Source organism: Anoplopoma fimbria, chromosome 16 (genome assembly GCF_027596085.1).
Source record: "Anoplopoma fimbria isolate UVic2021 breed Golden Eagle Sablefish chromosome 16, Afim_UVic_2022, whole genome shotgun sequence".
Taxonomy (NCBI): Eukaryota; Metazoa; Chordata; class Actinopteri; order Perciformes; family Anoplopomatidae; genus Anoplopoma; species Anoplopoma fimbria.
Genome location: NC_072464.1, coordinates 16228312 through 16241352, shown reverse-complemented (window position 1 = coordinate 16241352; position 13041 = coordinate 16228312). Strand labels below are relative to the sequence as shown.

The 13041-nt window shown below is 41.3% G+C and overlaps 2 protein-coding genes across 2 annotated transcripts; both read left to right on the top strand.

Moving 5' to 3' along the window:
• The first annotated feature begins 2107 nt into the window (after window positions 1–2107).
• On the top strand, window positions 2108–8617 carry heg1 (heart development protein with EGF-like domains 1). Its single transcript, XM_054615202.1, has 13 exons — window positions 2108–3155; window positions 3467–3954; window positions 4464–4577; window positions 4794–4916; window positions 5064–5167; window positions 5278–5333; window positions 5726–5886; window positions 6366–6500; window positions 6799–6841; window positions 6943–6980; window positions 7105–7192; window positions 7521–7698; window positions 7855–8617. The coding sequence occupies exons 1-13, from the start codon at window positions 2332–2334 to the stop codon at window positions 7996–7998; spliced, it is 2496 nt and encodes an 831-aa protein (XP_054471177.1). The 5' UTR covers window positions 2108–2331; the 3' UTR covers window positions 7999–8617.
• Window positions 8618–10472: 1855 nt separating this feature from the next.
• On the top strand, window positions 10473–11450 carry LOC129104941 (uncharacterized). Its single transcript, XM_054615806.1, has one exon. It carries the CDS (start codon window positions 10473–10475, stop codon window positions 11448–11450), a length of 978 nt encoding a protein of 325 aa, XP_054471781.1.
• Window positions 11451–13041: the final 1591 nt, after the last annotated feature.

Sequence of the window (13041 nt, the reverse complement as noted above, 5' to 3'; positions counted from 1 at the left end):
TGCGGAAAAAGGCAAATGTATGCCAAATTGTTCATCATTTCAACATGAAAAAATGATGATATGTCATGGCTGCTTGCTCAGCTTTGAAGGCAGCTTTAAAGTAATGTGTTGTAATAAAAAAATATTCACTGTTTTGAAACCAACAATACAGTTTTATTTCCACTTGAAAGTTGTCTTTTTTAAGGCATCCAAGAGGGCCGAAAATAGACACACAGGCACAAAATGTGTAGTTGCAACATCTCTAGGTTGATTCCTATTGTTGACTTTTGTTTCCTTGTCATCTTCGCTCTATAGTCATGGTTTTTATCTCCACTATCAACTGTCAGAAGGAAACTGCTAAAAATGTGTCTCTAAAACAAAAATCTCTGTTCAATATCAACATTCTTTTTTTGACATTTCACTTCTGATGATATTTAGGTGCCTTTTTTTAATGATTTACTAACAATTGTGTGCCAGGTTAAAAGAAACTCTCCTCTGACACTGAACATGAAAACACGCCTAGATCCACGGTGACAGTTTTCTGCCAGTGCCTTGTGCTCACTCAGCTTTAGGAAGGAAATGGCCCGTTCCCAAGGGGGACCGTCACCGCCATATTTAGTACCTCAAGCCTTTGTTAAAGCTCATGAGCCGGGCTGCCAATTGTTCTCCACCCAAAAATTCATTGCCTCTGCAGCAAGCAATGTTCCTTCTGACAGCATCTTCCACTGTTCTGCAGTCGGTACAGTCCAGACACCGCCTGGTGAGCAACCTCTGGTGGCCACAGCTGGAAGTGAGCTACCATATGGACAGTTAGTAAATGAAAGTGAAGAAACAGCCAGACCATGAATATTGTTTAGAAGGCATATTGTTTGAATAACTGAATATCAGCCCAGGCATTTAGTTACCTGGTTTACATAACAGTGGGTTAGATGGCCTGTATTGCCATTGACACTGCTAAGATCACAACGGTCTCTGATTTGCGAACACAGTTACTTTGAAAACACATGAATGACAGATGAACAATTCCTTGTGAAATGATGACTATTGTATTACAAGTTAAAGGAGTTTATATCCTGAAAGTAAAAATGTTGGCAGATTTTTTTCTTCAATTGATGGATTCTTGTTTGGTCTATAAAGTGTTCGAAAAATAGTCAAATATGTCATAGCCCCACTTCAACAACAGTCCAAAATCTAAAATATCCAATGTACAGTGATATAAAAAAGCGAATCCTCACATCTGACAAGTCTTGGCACTCTTCTCGGCATATATACTATAAAAATGGCTTAAACAACTTTAAAGGGATTTTGCTGTCCGTCGACTTATGATTTCTCAATTGCTTGTTTCAGCAATAATACTGGGAGATAGCTTTATGCTGGAAACAGCCTTCAATTACTAAAATAATTAACACACCATGGGGAATTTATTGATATGTATATTTATAAAAACAATGTACAATGTGTTTGCCTTTTGCCATGTGTATATAGGAATTTAAAAAATAGTTGATGCCAAAAACTTTTTTGAAACGGAAATAAAGAGACTTATGAATGTTTTCAGTGTCTAGTCATCGCTTGATAATGTTATTTCATTTTTTTTTTCTTTTTCCGCAGACACTGAACAGGCACAAACTTTCACAGAAACAAGCAGCAGGTCACTAGAGGTCATCAGTCAGTCTACTGAGCCACTCACCTCCACCCTTGTTGTAGCCACGACTGAGGCCAGCAGCAGCGGCAGCAGCAGCAGCATCAGCAGCAGCAGCAGCGGTAGCAGTAGCAGCGGTAGCAGCATCATCAGCAGCAGTAGCGGTAGCGGCAGCATCAGCAGCAGCGGCAGCATCAGCAGCAGTAGCGGTAGCGGCAGCAGCAGCGGTAGCATCAGCAGCAGCAGCAGCAGCAGCAGCAGCAGCAGCAGCAGCAGCAGCAGCAGCATCAGCAGCAGCAGCAGCGGCAGCATCAGCAGCAGCAGCAGCGGCAGCATCAGCAGCAGCAGCAGCGGCAGCATCAGCAGCAGCAGCAGTAGCAGCAGCAGCAGCGGCAGCAGCAGCAGCAGCAGCAGCATCAGCAGCAGCAGCAGCAGCAGCAGCAGTAGCAGTCAGCAGCGGTAGCAGCAGCAGCAGCAGCAGCAGCAGCATCAGCAGCAGCAGCAGCGGTAGCAGTAGCAGCAGCGGTAGCATCAGCAGCAGCAGCAGCGGCAGCATCAGCAGCAGCAGCAGCGGCAGCAGCAGCAGCAGCGGTAGCAGTAGCAGCAGCAGCAGCGGTAGCAGTAGCAGCAGCATCAGGGACTGGAACCACTCTACCAACACAGACCAGGTCTCAGACGCCTCCCCAGCCGTGTCCTGGGAGGCTAGTTCCTGGATGTCGACGGAGGACGCCAGACTCCCCCAGGACAGCCCCGACACCACCCTCCGACTAGGAGATGCCTCGGCCTCTACGTCCAACGCAGCCGTCCGCACCGACAGCACCTACACTTCCACCGCCATCAGCCGCGCCGGTGAGAGGACCCTGCTGTCTGTCACCTCCTCCTCCAGCAACAGCACCTCCTCTGCCTTTACAGAAGACTCCAACTCCCATCAGCCCCCCTCCACCTGGGGTGTTTCTGCTAGGGCTACAGAGACTGAGGACTATACCCACAGCGCCCCGTCCACCGGGACCGACAGTAGGGACACAACGGACCAACACATGACCCACTCCTCTAAGGGGATGGACCCAGAGACGGGGAGCACAGGGGGGTCCAGAGGAACCCAAAGTTTAACCGGACAGCCTAATGCCACCCATCATCAATACACCTCAACATCAGAGGACACCTCCGACTCCACACCGCCTCTCAGAGTGACGGAGCCCAGCACTGACCAATCTGAAGTGTCAGTTTCCTCCATACCTACTGTCACCTCACCTCCACAAGGACCCGCTAACAACACAGGGACAGAGCAGGAGTCGGGCTCCAGTGTTAGAACCTCCACCGAGTCCTCCACCGGAGCTCACAGATCCAGCACTCAGAACCAGGAGGGTACTGAGGGGGTTTCATCCCAGACCAGCGAGGACAGCGTGGACTTGGGTCTGACCACAGCTACGCCTGCAGTCAGCAGCAGTACATCTGAAGGAGACCACTCTCTAACAGACACTCCAGTCCTGGTTACTAAGGTCTTCCTCACCACCACACCTGTCACTGTGACTGAAAGGTACGTTTTTACTATAATTAAATAGAAAATAGGATAATGGTTCAAGGAAAGGTATTAAGATGTTGCACAAGCCCAGCAGCACAGAGTAGAGTTTATTATTATTGCTATAGAATATGTTGTTATTATATAGATTTATTTTTTTGTCTATTAGAGAACATTATTGTAACGTGTAATGTATTTTTTTTGGGATGAAACTGCTGACACCAAAGCCTTCTCTATGAGATGTAATTCCTGATGTTGTGAAGATGTAAATTGGTGAAAATGCTCTTTTAAATTATTATCATAAGATTTAATTATTTACTCTCCAACAGGTCACAGATAACAGAGGAAGACACTTTCAAAGCCACCGCTTCCACCGCTTCCACCACCAACCCCACCACTCCTCCTCTTATACCTGTAACCTCACCATACATGTTAAGCAGCTCCGCCAGCAGCCCTACTCCAGGGTCACCTACCGAGGCCACCACCCGGTACACGACATCCTCCACCACGTCCTCCACCCTGGTCCTTCTGACCTCTGCAGCGAACCCAACTCCCCGTGTGTCCCCCAGCCAAACTCAGGAGCCCTCAACTCGGATGGTTAACCCCACAAACCCCACCACCCTGCAGACAGAAACAAGCACAGGCACTCGTAGAATCGCCACGACTCATAGCCAGCACGTCACCACCACCTACACCCCCAGCACCCCAACCAAGAGTACGGTGCCTCCGCAGACCACCGGGAAACAGACAGAAACAGAAAGAGGAACTACAGAGCTGGTGGGGACGACTACACCCACCAATTCACCAACACCTTCAAGTCAGTGGTTTACACTCTTCTTACTCTTTTTTTGTAGCTCGAAACCAAAAAAGCATTACACTTCCAAATCAAATGACAGAATTTTCAGTTGATGTCCTGCATAATGTGTGGTTGAATACGTAAGGAAGAGCTAAACTTATCAGCTCAAATGTTAGGAGAGTAAAGTGAAAATGCAGGCGAGTTCTTCCTGGTCTGAAGGATGAGCTATCTCTTCAAAATGATGCATTTTTAAATTCCTCTATTGTGCCACTTAAATTGAATTATTTGGGCCGACTATACTGCAGCACTGAGAGGAAATGTAAAAGAAGCACACCTATCAGAAAAATATTTTAAAAAATGGTGTGAAAATGTGCATTATGAACAATTCACATTATGATATTGTTGAGACATAATGCATGTCAGCGCAAAACCACTGTTTGTGCCAAAGTATTTAACTGTTTTAAATCTTTTAAATTGTTCATTTTTTCTGTTTTATGGTAAAATGCCTTATCTCTCCTCTCTGAACTTAGGAAACCCTTGCGTGTCGAACCCTTGTATGAACGGAGGGATGTGTTCGAGCTATAAGAGGCATCAATTCACCTGCCACTGTCAGCAGGCATGGACAGGACCGACCTGCAACCACGGTGAGCTTCCCTCCTCTTCTTCATGACAGGTTGACAAAAACATTGTCAGCATGCATACTACTTGTACTTTTGTGTTTCGATGTATCCAGGCAAATTGAAAAGTTTATTTTTATTCCATATAGTGCTGAGGATTAAGATAAGTATTCAGGTATCAGTTGCAAGTGAAGGCCCGTATTGAAATTGTATTGTAATCCCAGCATGTACTTGTCTGTCCAGATGTGGATGAGTGTGAGAGGGACCCCTGCCCCCTTGGGTCCAGGTGTGTCAACACACGAGGTTCCTTCAGCTGTGAATGTCCGCTCGGGTTCGACCTGGAGGACGGACGCACATGCACCAGAGGTAAAACCCCTTTAATACATAACAGCAAAACAACAATTCAATCACAGATGATAAAAAATAAGCAAACATAAATTATACATGAACTCTTAAGTTGTTTCCCCAAAAGCCCTTCTTTTGATTCACCGACAGTATATTTCCCCTCCATAGCAAAGGCGTTTCTGGGAACTTTCAGTGTTAACAGGCTGCCACACGACCCTGTTGTCTTCAAGAGCGCCACCATGCATGAGATCCAGAGAGAGATCATCCAGCTGGTGAGAGGCAGTCCACGTCACTGCATTGTCTCTTCTCATTTCTGAGAATAACTCCATTTGGCTTACGTGTCTTATGTCTCCCACACGCTCTCTTCCTGTCTCCACCTCAGCTCAATGCTTCATTGTCAGTCCTCCGAGGATACAGCCGCTCCACGCTGAGTAAGAAGTAAGTCCTTGTCATCACCAAACCATTCCATCTATTTTATTCTATTATGTTTTTCATTCTGTACACATGACATCTATAGCATTTTGGGAGAGGGATCGGTCCCTGTTGCTCTACCGGAAGTTTCTTCCTATTTTTATTCCCCCTTTAAAGGGTTTTTTGTAGATTTTGTATGCTTATAAAGCCCTCTAAAGGCAAATTTGTGATTTTGGGATGTACAAATAAATGTAGTTATTATTTGTTGTTATATTTTTTTATATTTTATATATTTATATGTTTTCTAATCATATTTACCCCACTAGCTCTCACATTTTTTTAATCTAAATTATGCACTATGGTTGATTTGTCAGTGTGTATATAAATATCTGTACTGACCTCTGACCTCTTCCCCACAGAGGAGAGGACGGAGTTCGTATCTCAGCTGTCAACATGTTTTCCATTACCACCAATGTGACGGGCGCAGAGGTCTACAATAGAATCCAGATGTCTCTCAGCAACTGCAGCTCCTCATTGGCCCACTGCCGGATGGTCCCGCACCACCAGCTCACTTACCACGGTAATACGGCATACAAGTAATCGTAATCATCAGGTTTACTTGATTTATTTCAGTTTGTAACTCGCCTTCTTTAAATGTGATCGAGGACAGACTACTAAAATGTAGCTGTGAATGTGTTTTCAGCCACTAGAGAGCACCATTTTACCGTAAAAAAACTCCCACAGTTACATCATTGCATCACTCAAAATCTTCAACGTCCAGCTGCTATATTTCACAACTGCTACAGAGTATCTTAACTAATAACAGCAAAAGCACAAGTGTACAATACCATAACTCACTACAACAAGATCACTATGAGCTCACACATACAGACAAGATGGTTGTTGTGAACCAGAACTTTCTGTTAATATAATCTGACTTCCTCTTAAGATGAAACCTAATAGCGAGTTGATGCAAACAAGGCAGCTTCCTGTTGTGTTTGATGACCATATCCCTGTGCTTTCGTAGTCATGACTAATTGTGTCCACACTGTGTTCCAGTGGAAAGTCTGTGTGTGGCCCAGAAGACTCAGTGTGATGCAGAGCGCTCCACCTGCACAGATAACAGCGGCACGGCCAACTGCCAGTGTCTTCAAGGTTACTACAAACACGACCCCGATGACCTGTCCTGCTTAGGTGAGCTAAGTGTGTGCATGTTTACTTTCTGTGAGTGTGTGTGGGTTTTTTAAATGTCTGAATACAACAATGACAAGAAGTAGATAAAAAAGCAAACCGTATATTATAATATGATTAAAAATGTAATTAACCTGATTAAAATGACAACAAAGTTTTTCTTACTGACCAAAACAAAATGCACATGAATATTTCACATGAAATTAAGACCAAGGCTTATCAGAAAAACAATATTGGCCTTGGAACTCCTTGTACCAAACTGTGTGATTGGTCTCTTTCTAAACAAAACTTCTTGTTTCAGAATGTGGAGATGGCTACAAGCTGGAAAATGGCACCTGTGTTCCGTAAGTTCAACTTTATTTATTTTTTCCTTAAAGTATCGATCAGCTCATACTGAGACATTTTATTCCACATTCTCACTCCTGATTCTGTTTCTACTCTTCAGGTGCATGTTTGGATTTGGAGGATTCAACTGTGGAAACTGTAAGTGGCCTTAAAAATCAGGCTTTGAACATTTAGCTTCAGTAGAAGGTATACTATTGTGAATTAAATACAAAATTGCTCTTATGAGTGTAGCATTTAATATGTTTTTTGTTTGACATTGCAGTTTACAAGCTGATCGCAATCGTGGTGTCCCCTGCAGGAGGCGCTCTGCTCCTCATCCTCATCATTGCTCTCATTGTCACCTGTTGCAAGTAAGACTTCTGTTACTGTTAGTCCAAAACTTATCTTGGTTTTCAGTGCATTTCATCTTGTTACGTCTTAAACTAACATGTTCTTGATACTAATGCAGTAGTCTGCCTTGCTCTACCGTATTTGTAAGTTGTTGATTACAAAACCCTAGGACCCTAGACGATACAAGGAATGCAATTATCTGTTGGCCGAATATTTAGTAACTTAAAGGATCAGTTCATCCACAGAACTAAAAAAAACACAGATCCTTTGCTTTCAATTGTTTGGTGAATTAAATAATTCCGGTGACCTTTGTCAGGTTTAACTTTTTAAAAATGTTTGATCTCAAAGGAAAGACAAGAATGACATCAACAAGATCATCTTCAAGAGCGGAGACCTGCAGATGTCCCCGTATGCAGACTTCCCCAAAAATAACCGCATATCCACGGAGTGGGGCAGAGAGACCATAGAGATGCAGGAGAACGGCAGCACCAAGAACCTGCTGCAGATGACTGACATTTACTACTCTGTAAGGAGAAATGAAACACAACTCCTGTTTAATCTCCCACTCCTTCATTTGTCTTAATTGTTCAAGCTAAGCATTTGTTTTTGTGTTTAGTTAGACCTGATAAATCTATGCTACTAGTCTTACACATTTTCTCTCTGCTTGTGCTCTTTTCCTCAGCCTGCGTTGCGTAACTCAGACCTCGAGAGAAACGGCCTGTACCCGTTCACAGGTCTGCCGGGTTCTCGCCACTCGTGCATCTACCCGGCCCAGTGGAACCCCTCCTTCATCAGTGACGATTCACGAAGACGAGACTACTTCTAACTGCCCCACCTTAAAAACAAACACACAGAAACTTACCCTCTCTAATACTGTAAATTGTGACGTGATATGATGGTGTTCGGTCACATTGAGAGCCCATTTGACCATCTGCAGGGCTCCACACTAACTATGTAAATCCAGGTGCGTGTGTGTGTGTGTGTGTGTGTGTGTGTGCATAAATATATATGTTTCCTGAGGGTGTCATTGTGTGAACCATTTCAGTATTTTTGCATGTTTTAGCTCATTTACTTTAACTCACACATTACATTGCTGCTGTGTTGGTAAAGATGGTTTTAATGTGTTTTTCCTGCCTCACAGGCATCTGCTGACTGTCATTTACTTCACCATATGATGAAAAACAATTTGCGTAACACTTGAAACGTGCTTGAAATAGATGATCCATGACAGTAAACAATCATATCTGTCTTGTTGCTGCCTGGTAACACAGTGCAGATTTGTTTGAAAAATCTGCACTGTGTTAATGCACAATTATTAATAAAAAACAGAGATGGTGTTTACTGTGCTCACAGGCAGGGATGTGATTTATTGAACCCCAGGAATGTGGAAACCCCCCCCCCCAAAAAAAAAACCTGCAGTAATTTGAAATGTATGTGACGTGTAGCAAATAGACTAGAACATGCAAAAACATTGATATGGTCCTTTAAGCGCTGAAATATGAATATGTGTGTGCCACTGCTGTGATTTGAATAGTCTAAGAATTAAGTATTGATGAAACCAGACAGTAACAAACCACTGAAGGATGCACAAAGGTCTGTTTAATAGAAACTGATGAACAACTTTGAATTCTGATGCCGACATTTATTTATTCCCTTTATGTCCAAGTCCTTGACATGTAGCATAATGGACATCTCATTTACACACTGACAGACTGAAGAGGGATAGACATGTGGCTTGTTGTGTGTGTGTGTGTGTGTGTGTGTGTGTGTGTGTGTGTGTGTGTGTGTGTGTGTGTGTGTGTGTGTGTGTGTGTGTGTGTGTGTGTGTGTGTGTGTGTGTGTGGGTGTGGGTGCGCATGTGTGTGTGTGTGTGTGTATGTGTGTGAGGAGAAATTAACTGTACCAGAAGGATCATTACTGTCAATGACTGCAAAGAATGTAAAGCTGTATCATAATTAGTTTGCCATTTCTGACATGGAGTATTATTTTTATGTGACTATTTTTGTCTCTCAGTTTATGTCATCTGTTGTTTCTGGCGTTTTAGTCAGATGTGCTTATTTAAATAAAATTTTTGCACAGCAGGTTTTCTCGCAATCCATTCTCCTAATTGTTTTCATATTTATTACGTTTTTTGTTTCATTAATATTTTGTATTTAACAGTTTGAGTTTGAATTTATATAGCTTACATTTTTTTTTTGCCCATTTATAGAATGTTTTAGTAGCATGTAGTGCAACAAGAACAGAACAAACTATGTCATATTTTATAACTAGAACAAAGGCGCTTCCTGAGTTTGAGTAAGTGGAAACTGTAGTTTGCAAAAAATAAGTGAATCTTGACTCAGTAAGAATGGGACACAATTAAAAAAGACAGTTTTCATTGTGACATTTGCTAATATAATTTTAGCATTTTAAGGACTTAACGCACAGACACAAGAGTGTTATTGATCTACTAATCAAACTCTTGGCGAGAGAGCTAAGAGGCATGTTTGTAAATGTCAAACTGTTTTCTTAAACCTTCTTCTAATCTACATTGTTAAGAATATCAAGAGAAATCAGACATGACAACTAAGTCACCATAGTAAGCATGCACTGTCAACACAACATTGTGTTCACTAAAACAACCCCCAAAACAGCAACACAATGCTTTATCTGAAATATGATTTCCATCAAACAAATGGCTCACATGTTGTAGATCCACATATATTGTAAGATGTCTCTTAAATGCTCATTTATTCTTCCTTTGAAGGTACAGTTGTTTTCATAAGCTAATGTGACAGTTCTAGCTCATTTATGTTGGTTTTCCGAGCTTCCTACAAAGTCTCTTGAGACCTAAACAGACACACAGAGGCACAACTTCCTTTTGACATCAATACGTTGTTCTGGATGAGCAGACTTTCATATAAATCAATGGTTCTCTGACCCTCCTGAACCAAACTGCAAAAAATGTGCCTGATGTTAGCCCTTTAACTTCATATGATCCGCTTACTGTTTCAGTTTTCAGACATTGTGTAGATTCTCTAACTCTCTGATTTATGTTATAAAAATATCAACTTTCTAAACTTAAATCTACGTGCTTGGAAAACAAACTTTGTGAAGTCAATCACAAATAGTCATGTTGTAAAATAATTATCACCCCATGATAAACAAACGCGAAGTAATGTCTCTATTCTTTTTTCCATGCGATATTACATATTCTGATTTGCATTTGATGCAAATACCTCTTATTCGTTAAATTGCATTGAGTTGGAGAGCTTCACTGGATTTATTTGTAAGCTTGCTACAAGGGAAGAAGACACCAAAATGGAAAGCGTTCAAATATTACAGAAGGAATTTCAATCCTATTTCCGAATTAATGGTTCTCAAATTATTCTTAGCATTGTGACTACTGGATTTTACATTTATTGCATGGTCCGTCCACTTCACGGAAAAAGGTTCAAGCAACCTCTAAAGCTTCTCCTGGGGACCTTGATTGGCTCTACAATATCTTACTTGGTGTCAATTATTGCGACGCTCTTTTCTATACTACATGGTCATAGCATGACGATTACCCATATCATACATTTGCTGGTGGTCTGCAGTGTGTGCAATAGTATGACCTCCTCTGTCTGGCTGAACTTCTTCTATTGCAGCCAGATTGTACCTGCGCGGAGAGCTCTCTTCATCTGGATGAAGAAGAATGTCAAATCCATCATCTACTGCATTTGGGTCACTGAGAGAATTTACAGTTTATTGGCTCTTTCCATCATGTTTTTTCTTGCCATTCCTCGTGATGGATTCAAGTCTAGCAACGATTCCACAGTGGTTTATGATGTGCATGTGAGAGATTTCTGGAAAATGTTCCCAGCAGGTATGTTTGACATTGTGTTTCACATACTGAAGGCCCATTTTATTTTGTGTCTGTGTGTTATGGTGAACTCCAGTGGTTCTATTGTATTCTACCTGTCTGGACACATGCGTCGTATGGCAGCAAATGGACAACCTCTGTCCTGTCCAAAGTTAAGGAATCAGTTGAGGGTCGCCGTCACCGGCATCCTACAGGGAGTTCTCTATGTGATATGTTCTATGTGGACTCTGCACAGGTCTTTTCCTGGGGGTGGTTTATATATGATCAGTGGTGCATATACCTATTTCACTGTCATCAACCTGTACATGTTGGGCACTTTGTTTAACCTGGGAGCTGGTCAGGCTGTATTCAGGCAGAGAGCAGCGCACATCTGGCTAAGGGCAACTCAGTGCTGCAAAGCACCTCAAGAACAACCGTCTGAACAAGGAGTATGATACTGAAGCTCAAGCCAGAAGACCAGGCCTCTGCTGAGGTCAACCTAAGACACTTATGGATCTACATGGATGCAAGCTGCTCCTGAAGCTTGGAATATTATTGTAGGGGATCAGAGCTACTTACATGTTTTGTTGAAATATGGAACTATTTAAACCTCAGATGTTTATGAAATATTGTGATTTTATGTTATAAACATTTAGATGCCAATCAACTGTAAGAAATGATAACTTCATTATTACATATTATATGTACAACTCTGTAAATGCTTGATTCCTGCTTTTCATATGCATTGATTCAGAATTCAGTAGCTGGAAAGCTGCCAGTTTCAGCTAATATATTCAAATATAAAATGACAAATTGTATTTGATCAATTAATTCATTCCTGCCATCCTCATTCCTCAAACAGGTTTTGAAGTATTTCCCTTGAAAAGTAATTATCACCTATAAATGAGTTCATTCATAGGATCAACACATAAACAAGCCTTATGTGTTGATCCACCCCTTTCTAAAAGAGCTGCGTTGGTCCTGGGCTTTCTGAAATCTGTGAAGAATACTGTACAGTAAAATACAGTTGCCACCTGAAAGTTATTGCCGAGAGGAATGAAGGAATGTAACAAAGTACATTTTCTCAAGTACTGTATTTTTTCCCCCAATTCTTGCCACTTCATGCTTTTACTTCATATCAAAAAAAGGGCACTATTGTACTTAATTTTGTAACATTGCAATGCACACACAAAACTTTTGAGATAATATGTGATGCATTGTTACAGATTAGCTTCCTAACCAATTATAAAATAGTCCAAATTAGCTCTGACTGTTTACAACAGTTAAATGCAATTTACACATGAATGCTTTAGCAATGATAATTTATATGATTTATAGTAGTACAAAACATAATATTATTTATGTATTTTTACATAGACTGCTTTGACTCTTTACAGTTTGAGTTTTTTCTGATCATACATACTTAAATACAGGATATACTAGTAGCAGAGTATTTTTACAGCATTATATTGCTACTTTTATTTACTTCTTGACATAATTCTTGACAATATATTTCTGTCAATGATTTTAACCTTTGATGCTGGCAGAGGTCAAACCGTACACTGTAAATAAGAAGACAACGTTCCAAAATGATGCCTTCAAGGTCTGTCGGAAATGTTGCATACCCGGCATAAACACACATGAACGACCTATGAAGGTTTGACAATTGCATTGTGAAAGACCAGTTTCTGAATTGGGGCAAATTTTTAAAAAACAAGCGGAAAAGTGATTTTACTGTTTCATATTATTGTGCGTCATTCTGTCGATATGAGGTACAGATTTATGCTTCTTTTGTAATTCTCATATAAGGCTCAAGCTTACTGCGTCTCATCAATAAAATGTATCTAACATAAATCACATGTATTCATTTTTAGTAGTTTAAATTATGTCTGTGTCGCTGTTGCATACTTAACAAATTGGACAAAATAAATCATCATATTGTTTTGAGATTATGTTTTCCATGTCACAGTTCTGCCAAAGGCATGCAAATTTAGGTCATCGGTTTGTTGTTGGGCCATAAATGTTCCATGATTCCTGCAACTTTTC